Here is a 20,339-nt window from a genome sequence, read left to right as displayed (position 1 = left end):
AATAAACCATTTCTAAGGTATTTACAGTTTGTTCACCATTTATTATCATTATTATTAAGCCCACATTTGTTAAATGTTAGTCAGCTAGGTATTCTGACATTTATAAATAACTACTATATGCATTAATGATTCAACACAACAGAACAGGAGACCACAGCAGCCACTTCAACCTCAACATACTGGGTATGAACTCTACCACTACTCTCACTACATCACTGCTGCCTGGTCAGGGGTCACACCAGAGCAGCTCTGTCAGATGCTGTTGAGTCTGAAAGAATATAGAGATTAGTAAGACTTTATAATAACACTTTGTAATAAACAATTTATAATTGATTAGTAAATAGTTTATTCATCATTCATTTATCATTACTCCCAGATTTGTTTTAGTAAGCTAGTTATTCACTCATTTATAAACAACTTTTATAGTATGTAATAATGATTCAGAATATCATTCATAAGATGTTTAATAAATGTCCTTATAAACCATTTACAAATCATTAGTAACGTTTTTTTGCAGACTAATCTAAAGTGAGGACTAGTCATACTTTTTTAAATGCTTTATAAATATTTTGAGTGATCAGTGTAATTTATCACAAAAAGATGGACATGCTATTGGTAGATATTCCAGCAGTACCTGATGCTCCTTAAGGACTCAAAATGACCTAGAACATATCAATGGTTAAACAATAAGCACACAACACAGAGGATGTTAAAGGAAATATATTGAACATTTTATTCCAAAACAGTCACACTGTTGTAGTAGTGTGCTGAAGGAAGTCATGTTTTTTTTCTTCTTCAAATCCTAACATTTGCGTTTGTTGGCAGTGACTACCAAAATCAAAGTGTGGATTGCAGTCACTCATTAGAGGAAATCATAGACTGATTACAGAGTAAGGGAACCAATATCTAAATACATAATTGAACTGAACATTACATTTAAACAGAAGGCGCTGTGAATTTTACTACCTTTAATACACTACAAGTGAAGTTGTCCAAATACTTATGACCTTTTCAAATGGGGGGACTAGATCCATAAGATGTTTTCTAAAATGTCACATCATATAAAACATTTTATCTCAAATCCAAAATGCTGGAGAAAAAAGCCTCATTTAAAAACCGTTTTACTGCAGAGTTTTATTCCCACTGGGTACACACTGGTTGAATCAACGTTGTCAGGATGAAGGGGTTGGTGCTGTTCAGTGGGAACGGGCAATCTATGTGGCAGCGGAGCGATGATCCAGTCTTGACAGAAACGTCCTTGAAATTGATTTAGAGGGCCTCACCGGGAGGTCGACAGCGCTCCTCTTCTGTAGAGGGCGTCACCGGGAGGTAAACAGCGCTACTCTTCTGTAGAGGGCCTCACCGGGAGGTAAACAGCGCTCCTCTTCTGTAGAGGGCGTCACCGGGAGTTCAATAGCGTTCCTCTTCTGTAGAGGGCGTCACCGGGAGGTAAACAGCGCTCCTCTTCTGTAGAGGGCCTCACCGGGAGGTAGACAGCGCTCCTCTTCTGTAGAGGGCCTCACAGGGAGGTAGACAGCGCTCCTCTTCTGTAGAGGGCGTCACCGGGAGGTAAACAGCGCTCCTCTTCTGTAGAGGGCCTCACAGGGAGGTAGACAGCGCTCCTCTTCTGTAGAGGGCGTCACCGGGAGGTAAACAGTGCTCCTCTTCTGTAGAGGGCGTCACCGGGAGGTCAATAGCGTTCCTCTTCTGTAGAGGGCGTCACCGGGAGGTAAACAGCGCTCCTCTTCTGTAGAGGGCCTCACCGGGAGGTAGACAGCGCTCCTCTTCTGTAGAGGGCCTCACCGGGAAGTAGACAGCGCTCCTCTTCTGTAGAGGGTGTCACAGGGAAGTAGACAGCGCTCTTTTTGCTGTAGAGGGCCTCACCGGGAGGTCGACAGCGCTCTTTTTGCTGTAGAGGGCCTCACCGGGAGGTCGACAGCGGTCCTCTTCTGTAGAGGGTCTCACAGGGAAGTAGACAGCGCTCATTTTGCTGTAGAGGGCCTCACCGGGAGGTCGACAGCGCTCTTTTAGCTGTAGAGGGCCTCACCGGGAGGTCGACAGCGGTCCTCTTCTGTAGAGGGCGTCACAGGGAAGTAGACAGCGCTCCTCTTCTGTAGAGGGCCTCACCGGGAGGTCGACAGCGCTCCTCTTCTGTAGAGTGCCTCACCGGGAGGTAGACAGCGCTCCTCTTCTGTAGAGGGCATCACCGGGAGGTAAACAGCGCTCCTCTTCTGTAGAGGGCGTCACCGGGAGGTAGACAGCACTCCTCTTCTGTAGAGGGCCTCACCGGGAGGTAGACAGCGCTCCTCTTCTGTAGAGGGCCTCACCGGGAAGTAGACAGCGCTCCTCTTCTGTAGAGGGTGTCACAGGGAAGTAGACAGCGCTCTTTTTGCTGTAGAGGGCCTCACCGGGAGGTCGACAGCGCTCTTTTTGCTGTAGAGGGCCTCACCGGGAGGTCGACAGCGGTCCTCTTCTGTAGAGGGTCTCACAGGGAAGTAGACAGCGCTCTTTTTGCTGTAGAGGGCCTCACCGGGAGGTCGACAGCGCTCTTTTTGCTGTAGAGGGCCTCACCGGGAGGTCGACAGCGGTCCTCTTCTGTAGAGGGCGTCACAGGGAAGTAGACAGCGCTCCTCTTCTGTAGAGGGCCTCACCGGGAGGTCGACAGCGCTCCTCTTCTGTAGAGGGCCTCACCGGGAGGTAGACAGCGCTCCTCTTCTGTAGAGGGCATCACCGGGAGGTAAACAGCGCTCCTCTTCTGTAGAGGGCATCACCGGGAGGTCGACAGCGCTCTTTTTGCTGTAGAGGGCCTCACCGGGAGGTCGACAGCGGTCCTCTTCTGTAGAGGGTCTCACAGGGAAGTAGACAGCGCTCTTTTTAATGTAGAGGGCCTCACCGGGAGGTCGACAGCGCTCCTCTTCTGTAGAGTGCCTCACCGGGAGGTAGACAGCGCTCCTCTTCTGTAGAGGGCATCACCGGGAGGTAAACAGCGCTCCTCTTCTGTAGAGGGCGTCACCGGGAGGTAGACAGCACTCCTCTTCTGTAGAGGGCCTCACCGGGAGGTAGACAGCACTCCTCTTCTGTAGAGGGCCTCACCGGGAAGTAGACAGCGCTCCTCTTCTGTAGAGGGTGTCACAGGGAAGTAGACAGCGCTCTTTTTGCTGTAGAGGGCCTCACCGGGAGGTCGACAACGCTCTTTTTGCTGTAGAGGGCCTCACCGGGAGGTCGACAGCGGTCCTCTTCTGTAGAGGGTCTCACAGGGAAGTAGACAGCGCTCTTTCTGCTGTAGAGGGCCTCACCGGGAGGTCGACAGCGCTCTTTTTGCTGTAGAGGGCCTCACCGGGAGGTCGACAGCGGTCCTCTTCTGTAGAGGGCGTCACAGGGAAGTAGACAGCGCTCCTCTTCTGTAGAGGGCCTCACCGGGAGGTCGACAGCGCTCCTCTTCTGTAGAGGGCCTCACCGGGAGGTAGACAGCGCTCCTCTTCTGTAGAGGGCATCACCAGGAGGTAAACAGCGCTCCTCTTCTGTAGAGGGCATCACCGGGAGGTAAACAGCGCTCCTCTTCTGTAGAGGGCGTCACAGGGAGGTAGACAGCGCTCCTCTTCTGTAGAGGGCGTCACCGGGAGGTAAACAGCGCTCTTCTGTAGAGGGCATCACCGGGAGGTAAACAGCGCTCCTCTTCTGTAGAGGGCGTCACCGGGAGGTAGACAGCGCTCCTCTTCTGTAGAGGGCCTCACCGGGAGGTAAACAGCGCTCCTCTTCTGTAGAGGGCCTCACCGGGAGGTAGACAGCGCTCCTCTTCTGTAGAGGGCATCACCAGGAGGTAAACAGCGCTCCTCTTCTGTAGAGGGCATCACCGGGAGGTAAACAGCGCTCCTCTTCTGTAGAGGGCGTCACAGGGAGGTAGACAGCGCTCCTCTTCTGTAGAGGGCGTCACCGGGAGGTAAACAGCGCTCCTCTTCTGTAGAGGGTGTCACCGGGAGGTCGACAGCGCTCCTCTTCTGTAGAGGGCATCACCGGGAGGTAAACAGCGCTCCTCTTCTGTAGAGGGCGTCACCGGGAGGTAGACAGCGCTCCTCTTCTGTAGAGGGCCTCACCGGGAGGTAAACAGCGCTCCTCTTCTGTAGAGGGCCTCACCGGGAGGTAGACAGCGCTCCTCTTCTGTAGAGGGCCTCACCGGGAGGTAAACAGCGCTCCTCTTCTGTAGAGGGCCTCACCGGGAGGTAAACAGCGCTCCTCTTCTGTAGAGGGCCTCACCGGGAAGTAGACAGCGCTCTTCTTCTTCTGAGAGCGACAAGAGCGGGTTTCAGAGATACAGCCACGAGTGAGAAAAGGAACTCTGAGATGGTTACGATTCACCTGAACGGGACAGCCTTCCCTGGGTGGTGGGACATGAAACTGTCCGTTGTCAGGGTGTGGAGACAGCTCCAGCACCAGTCCATTGTAACGACCCGGTTTACGCCAGTTCTCTGCTTTGAAGTCCAGGGTGAGGGATCCGTGCTCTGCACTGTTAGCCAATTTTGTAATTTTACCACTAACACACTGTATTAATTGTTTTTGCATTGTCGGGAAACGTGAAAAGAGTCTCTGGCTCATTAACATATTTTAAGGTGCGTCCTGTATGATTGTAAATTTGTGGGTTCTGTAGCAATTATTGTTAGTATATTATAATATTTGTTCATCATTTTCTTTACCTTTATTTAACCAGGCAAGTCAGTTCAGAACAAATTCTTATTTACAATGACGGCCTACGAAAAGGCAAAAGGCCTCCTGCAGGACAGGGGCTGGGATTAAAAAAATAAAATAAATGAAAATATACGACAAAACACAGATCACGAGAAGATTGACACCAAAACACGACATAAAGATTGACCTAAAACAAAATAGCATGGCAGCAACACATGACAACACAACTGTCAGTAAGAGTGTCCATGCTTGAGTCTTTGAATGAAGAAATGGAGATAAAACGGTCCAGTTTGAGTGTTTTTTGAAATTCGTTCCAGTCGCTAGCTGCAGCGAACTGAAAGAAGTGCGACCCAGGGATGTGTGTGCTTTGGGGACCTTTAACAGAATGTGACTGGCAGAACGGGTGTTGTATGTGGAGGATGAGGGCTACAGTAGGTATCTCAGATAGGGGGGAGTGAGGCCTAAGAGGGTTTTATAAATTAGAATCAACCAGTGGGTCTTGTGGCAGGAGAGAGAATAAAGTGGACGGTTGATGTCAAAAAGTGATTGATGAGTTTTCCTGTGTCCTGTTTTTATGACCTTTTAAGGACATCCTGTCCGGATGTTCTCACACTATTTAGGGTGTGCTTATGTAACTTGATAGTGCAGCTGTTTCTTTGAAGTAAAGCACATGTCTGAAATGAAAAGTAATGGCCTGGTGATTGATTTGTCGTGAAGGGACCTTGTTGAACTTAGAGAAAATGTGTTTGAACATTTGAAACAGATGGGAATGGTTGTAATTAACTTATGGAGCTGCTGTGTAGTGAGCTTGTGAGTAATTTCCGGGTAGGACTGCATGACTATAAGAAAGTGTTAGACTTTTCCTGGGAACACTACAAGCGACAACTAACCACAAGAGAGATACACCACAGAAAACTACAGAAAACATGTCTCCTAGAGACGAATTCTAGGTGTATTTTGTCCTTCATGTCTGGGCGACAATGATAAAACAGTCGATGCCATTCTTTGTGATGCACCTGATTGTTTTAATGGTAGGATTGATATGAGTGAAGGCCATATGGGTTATATTTTCCAACCGGGCGATTCAACATTGAAGATTTTCACACACAACTTTCTCAGCGACCTTTTTCAGCCAGTGTCTGATAATGGCGACGGAGGAGATGGCTGCCGTTTTACAGTCTCCTAACCAATTGTGCGTCTTTTTTCACATTATTTATAACTTATTTTGTACATAATGTTTCTGCCACAGTCTCCTATGACCGAAAATAGCTTCTAGACAGCAATTACTCACCTCCTAAAGATTTTCTCTTTAAAAGTCGGACGCAAAGGATTTACTTCAGACACTCGGCACGGCCCAAAGGCCAGAGATTTGCATGAGAAAGAGACAGAGATATCGGAGATGTAGGTCGGGGTGCCATGTAAAACTCTAGACCATCTTTACTCCACACACAGACACGCATTCAAAGCTCTCCCTTGCACTCTATTTGGTCAATCTGACCATAACTCTATCCTCCTGATTCCTGTTTACAAGCAAGAACTAAAACAGGAAGCACCAGTGACTCGGTCAATAAAGAAGTGGTCAGATGACACAGATGCTAAGCTACAGGACTGTTTTGCTAGCACAGATTGGAATATTTTTGCGATTCTTCCGATGGCATTGAGGAGTACACCACATCAGTCACTGGCTTAATCAATAAGTGCATCGATGACGTCGTCCCCACAGTGACTGTACGTATATACCACAACTAGAAGCCATGGATTACAGGCAACATCTGAACTGAGCTAAATGGTGGAGCTGCCTGTTTCAAGAAGCGGGACTCCAACGCGGAAGCTTTTAAGAAATCCCGCTATGCCATCCGACAAACCATCAAACAGGGAAAGCGTCAATACAGTACTAAGACTACATTGTACTACACCGGCTCCGACGCTCGTTGAATGTGGCAGGGCTTGCAAACTATTACAGACTACAAAGGGAAGCACAGCAGAGAGCTGCCCAGTGGCACGAGCCTACCAGACATGCTAAATTACTTCTATGCTCACTTTGAGGCAAGCGACACTGAATCATGCATCAGAGTATCAGCTGTTCCGGACGACTGTGTGAACAAGGTCTCCGAAGCCGATGTAAGACCTTTGAACAGGTCAACATTCACAAGGCCGCAGGGCCAGATGGATTACCAGGACGTGTACTCCGAGCATGCGCCAACCAACTGGCAAGTGTCTTCACTGACATTTTCAACCTGTCCTTGACTGATTCTGTAATACCAACTGTAATACCAACGTGTTTCAAGCAGACCACCATAGTCCCTGTGCCCAAGAACACTTAGGTAACCTGCCTAAATGACTACTGACCTGTAGCACTCACGTCTGTAGCCATGAAGTGCCTTGTTAACTAAAAAATATAAATAATTTTGAGAATGCTATTCATTGACTACCCCTTAGCGTTCAACACCATAGTGCCATCAAAGCTCATCACTAGCTATGGACCCTGGGACTAAACACCTAATCTCTGCAACTGGATCCTGGACTTCCTGTCGGGTCACCCCAGGTGGTAAGAGTAGCTAACCACACATCCGCCACATTCATCCTCAATACGGGGGCCAATCAGGGGTGTGTGCTCAGTCCCAACCTGTTCTCCCTGGTCACTCATGACTCCAAGGCCAGGCACAACTCCAACACCATCATTTAATTTGCCAACGACACAACAGTGGTAGGCCTGATCACAGACAACGAAGAGGCAGCCTAGAGGGAGGAGGTCAGAGACCTGGCCGTGTGGTGCCAGGATAACAACCTCTCCCTCAATGTGATCAAGACAAAGGAGATGAAAAGGAGGACCGAGCACGCCCCCATTCTCATCGACTGGGCTGTAGTGGAGGTTAAGAGGTTCAAGTTCCTTGGTGTCCACATCACCAACAAACTATCATGGTCCAAACACACCAAGACAGTTGTTGAGAGTGCACGACAAAGCCTATTTCCCCTCAGGAGACTGAACATATTTGGAATGGGTCCTCAGATCCTCAAAAAGTTCTACAGCTGCACCATCAAGAGCAACCTGAAGTTTGCATCACTGCCTGGTAATGCAACTGCTCGGCCTCCGACCGCAAGGCACTACAGAGGGTAGTGCGTACGGCCCAGTATATCACTGGAGCCAAGCTTCCTGCCATCCAGGACCTCTATACTAGGCAGTGTTAGAGGACGTTCCTAAAAATTGTAAAAGATTCCAGCCACCCTAGACATAGAGTTCTCTCTGTTATCGCACAGCAATAGGTACCGGAGCGCCAAGTCTAGGTCCAAGAGGCTTCTAAACAGCTTCTATCCCCAAGCTATAAGACTCCTGAACAGCTTATCAAATGGCTACCCAGTCTATTTGCATTGCCCCCACCCCTCTTTTACACTGCTGCTTGATAAAAAAAATGTATTTAAGTAGTCTAGTCAGATAAGAACTAATTCTTAATTACAATGATGTTTTACCGCTGCCAATCCCTCCCCTAAACCGTACGACACTGGGCCATTTGTGCGCAGCCCTATGGGACTCCCGATAAAAGCCGGTTGTGATACAGCCCAGGATCGAACCAGGGTCTCTAGTGACGCCTCTGGCACTGCGATGCAGTGCCTTTGACCGCTGCAACACTCTAGAGTCCTACTCTCTGTTTATTATCTATACATAGTCACTTTAATAACTCAAACTACATGTACATATTAACTCAATTACCTCGACTAACCTGTGCCCCCGCACATTCACTCTGTACTGATACCCCCTGTATAAAGCCTCGCTACTGTAATTTCACTGCTGCTCTTTAATTATTTGTTTTTTTATTTTCTACTTATCTGTCTTTTATTTAAGGTAGTTGATATGATGAAACAACTAAAAACAGTTTGTCCACCATCGTGAACACTTACGAAGATGGTCCTTTCTGTCCTAAAGACAGAATTTGGGCTTAACGGCAAGAAAGTTGATCTGTCATCAAAAGGAAACATACAAAACCTGGAAGGCCATGGAGAGCCAGAGTGGAAGAGGCAATGTCTGAGGCCCTCACAGCTTGAAGATGGGGATTTGGAGACTGATGGGGGTGTCGGGTTACAATAGGTCCTGAAAAGGAGGAAAATGCTGATTCATCTTTTTCTCTAAGAAAATAATAATAAACAGTCTTTCCTCCAAAAAATGATTATACATATAAACATGTATTGTGTAGTAAGGTGTTGTATTGTGTAATAATAACATGCATGATGTTTTATTTATTTTATTTAGCTAGGCAAGTCAGTTAAGAACAAATTCTTATTTACAATGACGGCCTACCAAAAGACAAAAGGCCTCCTGCAGGTACGGGGGCCGGGATTAAAAATAAATATACGACAAAACATTTTACATAAAGGTTCAGAAAAAAAACATTAGTGTTACAGTTTCATATTGTATAAGTGTCATGATCGTTATATAAATAATCGGACCAAGGGGCAGCGTGAGTAGAGTTCCACATATTTATTACAGTGAAACCTCAAAACAACAAAGAATTAACGAACGTGCAGTACGTAGCGCACATAGGCACTAAACAAAACAATATCCCACAACGCAGGTGGGAAAAGGACCACACTAAGTATGATCCCCAATTAGAGGCAACAATCATCAGCTGCCTCCAATTGGGAACCATACTCACACCAACATAGAAATTAAAGACAAGGGCTCTCCCGAGGGCTGTCTATGGTCAGGGCGTGACAATAAGGAACTTTTTAATAATAGTAATATGTATGCATTTATTTACTAAAGATTTAGAAGAAAATAAAAAGATTTTAAAAGAAAATTGTATTTACCTTAAATAAATGACAGCTCTCTCTCTCTCTACTCAAGAAAAATTGGTTCGTTGGGGTGTGTTTGTGTGTCTGAGCCCAGGCTGCGTGGATGGTGTCAGGTTACAGTAGGACCATGAAATGGATCAAATGCCTTTTTTCTAAGAAAATAATAATAAACAATATTCATTCCTACAAAAAATAATTTAAGTGTAGTATTTGTTTGACAATAATATATGCGATTTATATCAAAAATGTGAAGAAAAAAAACATTTAAAACAATATGTTCTATAGTCTAATATTGCATTGTAAACTTTTAATAATTGTAATATGTATGCATTTCTGTACTAAAGATTTAGAGGAAAATAAAAGGTTGGAAAGAAAATTGTATTTACCTTCAATGAATAACAGCTCTCTCTCTCTCTCTTTCTACACAAGACAAATTTGTTCGTTAGGATGTGTGTTTATGTGTGTCTGAGGCCAGGCTGCATGGTTGGTGTCAGGTTACAAGCTATGGGTGTTACAAGCAGAGAGGTGGAAGTCACACATATGCCCAGGCCGTGAGCGGGCACACTGGACCAATCCCCACTCTTACACTAGCCCAAGCCAATGGAATGTACCAGATGCTCAGCAGGCTCTGCTCACACTTACTGGCCTGAGGCCAAACCACACAAACAACAACATTGGAGACTTTATGGAACACAAAGCCTTCACTATCTCATCTTGAAATAACCAAGGGCTGAGGTCATCTGCCTTTGGCCTAAAGAGCAGGAACCTGGACTTCATCAAAGAAATCGGAAATACAGACATTGTCCTCCTACAAGAAACATGGTATAGAGGAGACGGACCCACTGGTTGCCCTCTAGGTTACGGAGAGCTGGTAGTCCCATCCACCACACTACCAGGTGTGAAACATGTTATAGAGGAGACGGACCCACTGGTTGCCCTCTAGGTTACGGAGAGCTGGTAGTCCCATCCACCACACTACCAGGTGTGAAACATGGTATAGAGGAGACGGACCCACTGGTTGCCCTCTAGGTTACAGAGAGCTGGTAGTCCCATCCACCACACTACCAGGAGTGAAACATGTTATAGAGGAGACGGACCCACTGGTTGCCCTCTAGGTTACAGAGAGCTGGTAATCCCATCCACCACACTACCAGGTGTGAAACGGGGACTCGGGGTATGCTAATTTGGTATAGAGCAGACCTAACTCGCTCTATTAAAATAATCAAAACAGGAACATTTTACATTTGGCTTGAAATTCAAAAGGAATTTATCTTAACAGAGAAAAATGTCATCCTGTGTGCTACCTATATCCCTCAACTAGAATCTCCAAAACGAAGATATATGGTTAAACCACTTCTCCAATCTTTTTGGCTCTATAATAAAGAACAAACAGCAAAAACATGTACATGATCAAATACAAAATCTTAGAATCAACTATTAAAGACCAGAACCCACTGGATTCTCCAATTACCTTGAATGAACTACAGGCCAAAAATAAAAACCTCCAACCCAAAAAAGGCCTGTGGTGTTGATGGTATCCTCAATGAAATGACAAAATATACAGACAACAAATTCCAACTGGCGATACTAAAACTCTTTAACATCATCCTTAGCTCTGGCATCTTCCCCAATATTTGGAACCAAGGACTGATCACCCCATTCCATAAAAGTGGTGACAAATTTGACCACAATAACTACTGTGGGATATGCGTCAACAGCAACCTTGGGAAAATACTCTGCATTATCATTAACAGCAGACTCGTACATTTCCTCAGTAAAAACAATGTACTGAGAAAATGTCAACTTGGCTTTTTACCAAATTATCATACCACAAACCACGTATTCACCCTGCACACCCTAATTGACAAACAAACAAACCAAAACAAAGGCAAAGTCTTCTCATGCTTTGTTGATTCCAAAAAAGCCTTCGACTCAATTTGGCATACCAATTAAGATCTGGTGAGTTGGGGTGTGTGTGTTTGTGTATCTGAGGCCAGGCTACGAGGATGGTGTCAGGTTACAATAGGACCCTGAAAGGAATCAAATGCCTTCTTTTCTAAGAAAATAATAATAAACAGTCATTCTGTCACGGCTGTTGAAAGAACTGGGCCAAGGTGCAGCGTCGTGAGCGTACATTTTCTTTTTTATTTGAAAAGACGCCAAACAAAGCAATAAATACTACAAAACAAACCGTGAAGCTAAAGGCTATGTGCCATAAACAAAGTCAACCTCCCACAAAGACAGGTGGGAAAAAGAGCTACCTAAGTATGGTTCTCAATCAGAGACAGCGATAGACAGCTGTCCCTGATTGAGAACCCTCCCCGGCCAAAACATAGAAATACAAATAATAGAACATAGAATACCCACCCCAAATCACACCCTGACCAAACCAAATACAGACATAAAAAGGATCTCTAAGGTCAGGGCGTGACACATTCATACAAAAAAGAATGGTACATTTGAACATTTATTGGGTATTAAAGTGTAGTATTGTTTATTAATAATATGTAACGTTTAGTAAAAAACATTAGTGGTATAGTTTAATATTGCATAGTAACTTTTAATAACAGTAATATGTATGCATTTCTGTACTAAAGATTTAGAAGAAAATATAAAAGAGAAAATTTAATTTACCTTTAATGGAATCTCTGTCTGTCTGTCTGTCTGTCTGTCTGTCTGTCTGTCTGTCTGTCTGTCTGTCTGTCTGTCTGTCTGTCTGTCTGTCTGTCTGTCTGTCTGTCTGTCTGTCTGTCTGTCTGTCTGTCTGTCTGTCTGTCTGTCTGTCTGTCTGTCTGTCTGTCTGTCTGTCTGTCTGTCTCTCTGAACTGTGTATCTCTCTCTCTCTCTACACACAAGAGAAATTAGTTCGTTGGAGTGTATATGTGAGCGTGTGTGGTGTTTCTTTGAAACAACTGTTTTTTTAAACCTGTTTAATCTTTAAAATTTAAAAAGAGTTCTCAGTGACCCAAATTTTAATGTTCGAAAGGTTAGTCGTCTAGGGGGTCCATTAAACACAAGGGAACTATATGTACAGAATGGGGTGTCCCTAGTGTCTTCGAATCACCTGTTTATCCTGTCTTTTACAATTAAATGTTTTTATTTAACCTTTATTTAACTAGGAAAGTCAATTCAAACTTCTTAGGGATATACCCCTTTTTTTCAATTTTTGCCTAAAATGACACACCAAATCCAACTGCCTGTAGCTCAGGCCTTGAAGCAAGGATATGCATATTCTTGGTACCATTTGAAAGGAAAGACTTTGGAGTTTGTGGAAATGTGAATTGATTGTAGGAGAATATAACACAATAGATCTGGTAGAAGAAAATACAAAGAATAAAACAACAGTTTTTTTTCTACCACATTCTTTGAAATGCAACAGTAAGGTCCCACATCTAGCCATCACTCTGATTGTAATTCCGATGGTGTTTTTTTCCCAGTATTAGTAGCCATATTACAACTTCAACATTTGCAAAACAACCAGTTTTCATAACTTCATAACTCTGAATATTCTTATAATTTTTGTCCAAAAGGAAAAGGCATGCTGTCGCAAAAGGGTAGCGCCTACATTTTGCGACAGACACAGGGTTTCCGGATACTACCGTAAAGCCCAGCTCATTGGCTATCTAGCTACCTTTGACCCCGATTGGTGCTTATTTGACAAAGTTAGAGTCGTTCAAGTGAAGACCGCCCGCGTGCCATGAAGGCGTCGCTCTCTGACCAAATATGGTGTCCTATAGGATATACTACACCCCTAATTATATAGTGAAGACTTGTTACGTTCTAGAATCTCTGAGGAATACATACCAATGTGATTTGACTCGTTGAAACAACGTTTAGGGTGAGATTTTCACAGATTCCTTTCTTTGCAAATTGAACGTGTGGATCGATCGTGCTATATGGACCTTTTTAGGAATTAAAAATTATTTTATCTAAGAAAACTACACTTCATGTTATCTCTGGGACCCTTTGGATGATAAATCAGAGCAAGATTTCAGAATGTAAGTACACATTTCACTTTCAGAGGTGAATTTATCAAACCTATCGCGGTGAAAAAAGTGTTGTGTTGTTAGGAGCTCTCCTCAAACAATAGCATGGCATTTGTTTTCGAAGTAATAGCTGTTGTAAATTGGACAGTGCAGTTATATTAACAAAAATTTAAGCTTTCAGCCGATGTAAGACACTTATATGTACCGACATTTGTTATTTCTCTAAAATCTGCCATCTTGACACATGGAACTGCATGATTTACAACTGTCCCATTGACGGGATGCGGATCTAAAGAACAAACTCTTATTTACAATGACGGCCTACCCCGGCCAAAGCCCCTCAGACTCCCAATCACTGCTGGATGTGATACAGCCTGGATTCGAACCAGGGACTGTAGTGACGCCTCTTGCACTGAGATGCATCGCCTTACACCGCTGCGCCACTCGGGAGCAAATAATAATGTTGAACCTTTAACCTTTTAAAAATAGTTCTCGGAGGGGAGCGGCATCCTAGGATGTCCGAGGATGGAATGTCCAGGGAATGTTTGTCAATATTTTTTTTTAAATAAAATAAAAAAACTACTCCAGAAGCCTCACACCCTCCTATTTGAAGGGCATTGTAGTCTTAAAGATGGGTATTTTATTTATGACTTAACCCTCCTGCTGTGTTCCGGTCGAATTGGACAGATTTATACGTTTTCTCTCTGAAAAATGTAGTTAATTTTATCTGATTGTTATAAGGTTACATGACTTTGTCCACACAGGGCATCTAAAGACACAAAATACATTTTGATGATTTTCATTACATTTCGGGTGTTTTATTTAACTTATGGAGCTGCTGTGTAGTGAGCTTGTGAGTAATTTGCATGACTATAAGTAAGTGTTAGACTTTTCCTGGGAACACTACAAGCGAAATCTAACCACAAGAGACATAAACCACAGAAAACTACAGAAAACATGTCTCCGAGACGAATTCTAGGTGTATTGTGTTATTCATGTCTGGGCGACAATGATAAAACAATCGATGCCATTCCTTGTGATGCACCTGATTGTTTTAATGGTAGGATGGATATGAGTGCAGGCCATATGGGTTACATTTTCCAACCGGGCGATTCAACAGTGAAGATTTTCACACACAACTTTCTCAGCAACCTTTTTCAGCCAGTGTCTGATAATGGCGATGGAGGAGATGGCTGCCGTTTTACAGTCTCCTAACCAATTGTGCGTCTTTTTTCACATTATTTATAACTTATTTTGTACATAATGTTTCTGCCACAGTCTCATATGACCGAAAAGAGCTTCTAGACAGCAATTACTCACCTCCTAAAGATTTTTTCTTTAAAAGTCGGACGCAAAGGATTTACTTCAGACACCCGCCAAGACCCAAATCCCAGAGATTCGCATAAGAAATAGACAGAGATATCGGAGATGTAGGTCGGGGTGCCATGTAAAAGTCTAGACAATCTTTACTCCACACACAGACACGCATTCAAAGCTCTCCCTTGCCCTCTACTTGGTAAATCTGACCATAACTCTATCCTCCTGATTCCTGCTTACAAGCAAAAACTAAAACAGAAAGCACCAGTGACTTGGTCAATAAAGAAGTGGTCAGATGACACAGATGCTAAGCTACAGGACTGTTTTGCTAGCACAGATTGGAATATGTTTGCGATTCTTCCGATGGCATTGAGGAGTACACCACATCAATCACTGGCTTAATCAATAAGTGCATCGATGACGTCGTCCCGACAGTGACTGTACGTATATACCACAACTAGAAGCCATGGATTACAGGCAACATCTGAACTGAGCTAAAGGGTGGAGCTGCCTGTTTCAAGAAGCGGGACCCCAAAGCGGAAGCTTATAAGAAATCCCGCTCTGCCCTCCGACAAACCATCAAACAGGGAAAGCGTCACTACAGTACTAAAACTACATTGTACTACACCGGCTCCGACGCTCGTCGAATGTGGCAGGGCTTGCAAACTATTACAGACTACAAAGGGAAGCACAGCCGAGAGCTGCCCAGTGGCACGAGCCTACCAGACATGCTAAATTACTTCTATGCTCACTTCGAGGCAAGCAACACTGAATCATGCATGAGAGCATCAGCTGTTCCGGACGACTGTGTGATCACGGTCTCGGAAGCCAATGTAACACCTTTGAACAGGTCAACATTCACAAGGCCGCAGGGCCAGACGGATTACAAGGACGTGTACTCCGAGCATGCGCTGACCAACTGGCAAGTGTCTTCACTGACATTTTCAACCTGTCCTTGACTGAGTCTGTTATACCAACGTGTTTCAAGCAGATCACCATAGTCCCTGTGCCCAAGAACACTTAGGTAACCTGCCTAAATGACTACTGACCCGTAGCACTCACGTCTGTAGCCATGAAGTGCTTTGAAAGGCTGGTCAAGGCTCACATCAACACCATTATCCCAGAAACTCTGTACCCACTCCAATTTGCATGTCGCCCCAACACATCAATAGATCTCTATTGCACTCCACACTGCCGTTTCCAACCTGGACAAAAGGAACACCTTTGTGGGAGTTTCAGAAATATGGTCACTTGGTGCAAGACTCTGGACATTTACTTGGGCTTCTGCAAGTTTCATGCTTTCTGTTGCTTTCTCCTTCTTCGTATGATCGACTCCACTTTGAGTACATTGCAAATACTGAGGACATCCACTCCCCCATCTCATTGTTTTAGGCTAGCTGGAAAACACTACTTTTAAGTTGAATTTGCAATGTTGTAAATTATAAATGAACAGCAATGTTCTGCGTAACTGCCTCGACTTGAATTGGGGACTAGATATAGAAATACCATTTTAGAAATACCATGTAGTCCGTCATTGTAAATAATAATTTGTTCTTAATAACTGATTTGCCTTGTAGGTTAAATAAAGGTTAAATAAAAAATATAAATCATTTTGAGAATGCTATTCATTGACTACCACTCTGCGTTCAACACCATAGTGCCATCAAAGCTCATCACTAGCTATGGACCCTGGGACTAAACACCTATCTCTGCAACTGGATCCTGGACTTCCTGACGGGTCACCCCAGGTGGTAAGAGTAGCTAACCACACATCCGCCACATTCATCCTCAAAACGGGGGCCACTCAGGGGTGTGTGCTCAGTCCCTTCCTGTTCTCCCTGGTCACTCATGACTCCAAGGCCAGGCACGACTCCAACACCATCATTTAATTTGCCGACGACACAACAGTGGTAGGCCTGATCACAGACAACGAAGAGGCAGCCTAGAGGGAGGAGGTCAGAGACCTGGCCGTGTGGTGCCAGGATAACAACCTCTCTCTCAATGTGATCAAGACAAAGGAGATGAAAAGGAGGACCGAGCACGCCGCCATTCTCATCGACTGGGCTGTAGTGGAGCAGGTTAAGAGTTTCAAGTTCCTTGGTGTCGACACCACAAACTATCATGGTCCAAACACACCAAGACAGTCGTTGAAAGGGCACGACAAAGCCTATTTCCCCTCAGGAGACTGACAAAAACTTGGCATGTGTCCTAAGATCCTCAAAAAGTTCTACAGCTGCACCATCGAGAGCATCCTGAGGTTTGCATCACTGCCTGGTAATGCAACTACTCGGCCTCCGACCGCAAGGCACTACAGAGGGTAGTGCGTACGGCCCAGTATTTCACTGGGGCCAAGCTTCCTGCCATCCAGGACCTCTATACTAGGCAGTGTTAGAGGAAGTTCATAAAAATGGTCAAAGATTCCAGCCACCCTAGTCATAGAGTCCTCTCTGTTACCGCACAGCAATAGGTACGGAGCGCCAAGTCTAGGACCAAGAGGCTTCTAAACAGCTTCTATCCCCAAGCCATAAGACTCCTGAACAGCTTATCAAATGGCTACCCAGTTTATTTGCATTGCCCCCACCACTCTTTTACACTGCTGCTTGATAAACATTTTTATTTAAGTAGTCTAGTCAGATAAGAACTAATTCTTAATTACAATGACGTTTTACCGCTGCCAATCCCTCCCCTAAACCGTACGACACTGGGGCCATTTGTGCGCCGCCCTATGGGACTCCCAATAAAAGCCGGTTGTGATACAGCCCAGGATTGAACCAGGGTCTGTAGTGACACATTTGACCGCTGCGCCACTCTGGAGCCCTACTCTCTATTTATTATCTATACATAGTCACTTTAACTCTAACTACATGTACATATTAACTCAATTACCTCGACTAACCTGTGCCCCCGCACATTCACTCTGTACCGATACCCCCTGTATATAGCCTCGCTACTGTTATTTCACTGCTGCTCTTTAATTATTTGTTTTTATTTTTGACTTATCAATTATTTTTTTTATGGTGGTTGATATGATGAAACAAGTACAACAGTTTGTCCACCATCGTGAACACTTACGAAAGACAGAACTTGGGCTTCATGGCAAGAAAGTTGATCTGTCATCAAAAGGAAACATACAAAACCTGGAAGGCCATGGAGAGCCAGTCTGAGGTCCTCACAGCTTGAAGATGGGGATTTGGAGACTGATGGGGGTGTCGGGTTACAATATGTCCTGAAAAGGAGGAAAATGCTGATTCATCTTTTTCTCTAAGAAAAAAATTATAAACAGTCTTTCCTCCAAAAAATGATTATACATATAAACATGTATTGTGTAGTAAGGTGTTGTATTGTGTAATAATAACATGCATGATGTTTTATTTATTTTATTTAGCTAGGCAAGTCAGTTAAGAACAAATTCTTATTTACAATGACGGCCTACCAAAAGACAAAAGGCCTCCTGCAGGTACGGGGGCCGGGATTAAAAATAAATATACGACAAAACATTTTACATAAAGGTTCAGAAAAAAAACATTAGTGTTACAGTTTCATATTGTATAAGTGTCATGATCGTTATATAAATAATCGGACCAAGGGGCAGCGTGAGTAGAGTTCCACATATTTATTACAGTGAAACCTCAAAACAACAAAGAATTAACGAACGTGCGGTACGTAGCGCACATAGGCACTAAACAAAACAATATCCCACAACGCAGGTGGGAAAAGGACCACACTAAGTATGATCCCCAATTAGAGGCAACAATCATCAGCTGCCTCCAATTGGGAACCATACTCACACCAACATAGAAATTAAACACTAGGGCTCTCCCGAGGGCTGTCTATGGTCAGGGCGTGACAATAAGGAACTTTTTAATAATAGTAATATGTATGCATTTATTTACTAAAGATTTAGAAGAAAATAAAAAGATTTTAAAAGAAAATTGTATTTACCTTAAATAAATGACAGCTCTCTCTCTCTCTATGCAAGAAAAATTGGTTCGTTGGGGTGTGTTTGTGTGTCTGAGCCCAGGCTGCGTGGATGGTGTCAGGTTACAGTAGGACCATGAAATGGATCAAATGCCTTTTTTATAAGAAAATAATAATAAACAATATTCATTCCTACAAAAAATAATTTAAGTGTAGTATTTGTTTGACAATAATATATACAATTTATATCAAAAATGTGAAGAAAAAAAACATTTAAAACAATATGTTCTATAGTCTAATATTGCATTGTAAACTTTTAATAATTGTAATATGTATGCATTTCTGTACTAAAGATTTAGAGGAAAATAAAAGGTTGGAAAGAAAATTGTATTTACCTTCAATGAATAACAGCTCTCTCTCTCTCTCTTTCTACACAAGACAAATTTGTTCGTTAGGATGTGTGTTTGTGTGTGTCTGAGGCCAGGCTGCATGGTTGGTGTCAGGTTACAAGCTATGGGTGTTACAAGCAGAGAGGTGGAAGTCACACATATGCCCAGGCCGTGAGCGGGCACACTGGACCAATCCCCACTCTTACACTAGCCCAAGCCAATGAAATGTACCAGATGCTCAGCAGGCTCTGCTCACACTTACTGGCCTGAGGCCAAACCACACAAACAACAACATTGGAGACTTTATGGAACACAAAGCCTTCACTATCTCATCTTGAAATAACCAAGGGCTGAGGTCATCTGCCTTTGGCCTAAAGAGCAGGAACCTGGCTTCATCAAAGAAATCGGAAATACAGACATTGTCCTCCTACAAGAAACATGGTATAGAGGAGACAGACCCACTGGTTGCCCTCTAGGTTATGGAGAGCTGGTAGTCCCATCCACCACACTACCAGGTGTGAAACATGGTATAGAGGAGACGGACCCACTGGTTGCCCTCTGGGTTACAGAGAGCTGGTAATCCCATCCACCACACTACCAGGTGTGAAACGGGGACTCGGGGTATGCTAATTTGGTATAGAGCAGACCTAACTCGCTCTATTAAAATAATCAAAACAGGAACATTTTACATTTGGCTAGAAATTCAAAAGGAATTTATCTTAACAGAGAAAAATGTCATCCTGTGTGCTACCTATATCCCCCAACTAGAATCTCCAAAACGAAGATATATGGTTAAACCACTTCTCCAATCTTTTTGGCTCTATAATAAAGAACAAACAGCAAAAACATGTACATGATCAAATACAAAATCTTAGAATCAACTATTAAAGACCAGAACCCACTGGATTCTCCAATTACACAGAATGAACTACAGGACAAAATTAAAAACCTCCAACCCAAAAAAGGCCTGTGGTGTTGATGGTATCCTCAATGAAATGACAAAATATACAGACAACAAATTCCAACTGGCGATACTAAAACTCTTTAAATCATCCTTAGCTCTGGCATCTTCCCCAATATTTGGAACCAAGGACTGATCACCCCATTCCATAAAAGTGGTGACAAATTTGACCACAATAACTACTGTGGGATATGCGTCAACAGCAACCTTGGGAAAATACTCTGCATTATCATTAACAGCAGACTCGTACATTTCCTCAGTAAAAACAATGTACTGAGAAAATGTCAACTTGGCTTT

At 43.9% G+C, this 20,339-nt stretch overlaps 1 protein-coding gene across 1 annotated transcript in view; it reads right to left on the bottom strand.

The window, feature by feature from the left end:
* Positions 1 to 2,243: 2,243 nt before the first annotated feature.
* Positions 2,244 to 20,339, bottom strand: part of LOC120063666 (trace amine-associated receptor 13c-like) — a gene marked incomplete at its 5' end in the record, with an annotated part of 37,744 nt that continues 19,648 nt past the window's right edge. Inside the window, 7 exons of the mRNA XM_039013961.1 lie at positions 2,244 to 2,351; positions 2,409 to 2,514; positions 2,692 to 2,957; positions 3,094 to 3,117; positions 3,297 to 3,361; positions 4,215 to 4,281; positions 4,357 to 4,504. Coding sequence (XP_038869889.1) covers positions 2,244 to 2,351; positions 2,409 to 2,514; positions 2,692 to 2,957; positions 3,094 to 3,117; positions 3,297 to 3,361; positions 4,215 to 4,281; positions 4,357 to 4,504 — 784 coding nt within the window. The remainder of the gene's footprint in view (positions 2,352 to 2,408; positions 2,515 to 2,691; positions 2,958 to 3,093; positions 3,118 to 3,296; positions 3,362 to 4,214; positions 4,282 to 4,356; positions 4,505 to 20,339) is intronic.

This window comes from Salvelinus namaycush, chromosome 19 (genome assembly GCF_016432855.1).
Source record: "Salvelinus namaycush isolate Seneca chromosome 19, SaNama_1.0, whole genome shotgun sequence".
Lineage (NCBI taxonomy): Eukaryota > Metazoa > Chordata > Actinopteri > Salmoniformes > Salmonidae > Salvelinus > Salvelinus namaycush.
The sequence above is the reverse complement of the archived record's forward strand: the minus strand, read 5'-3'. Positions and strand labels throughout refer to the sequence as shown.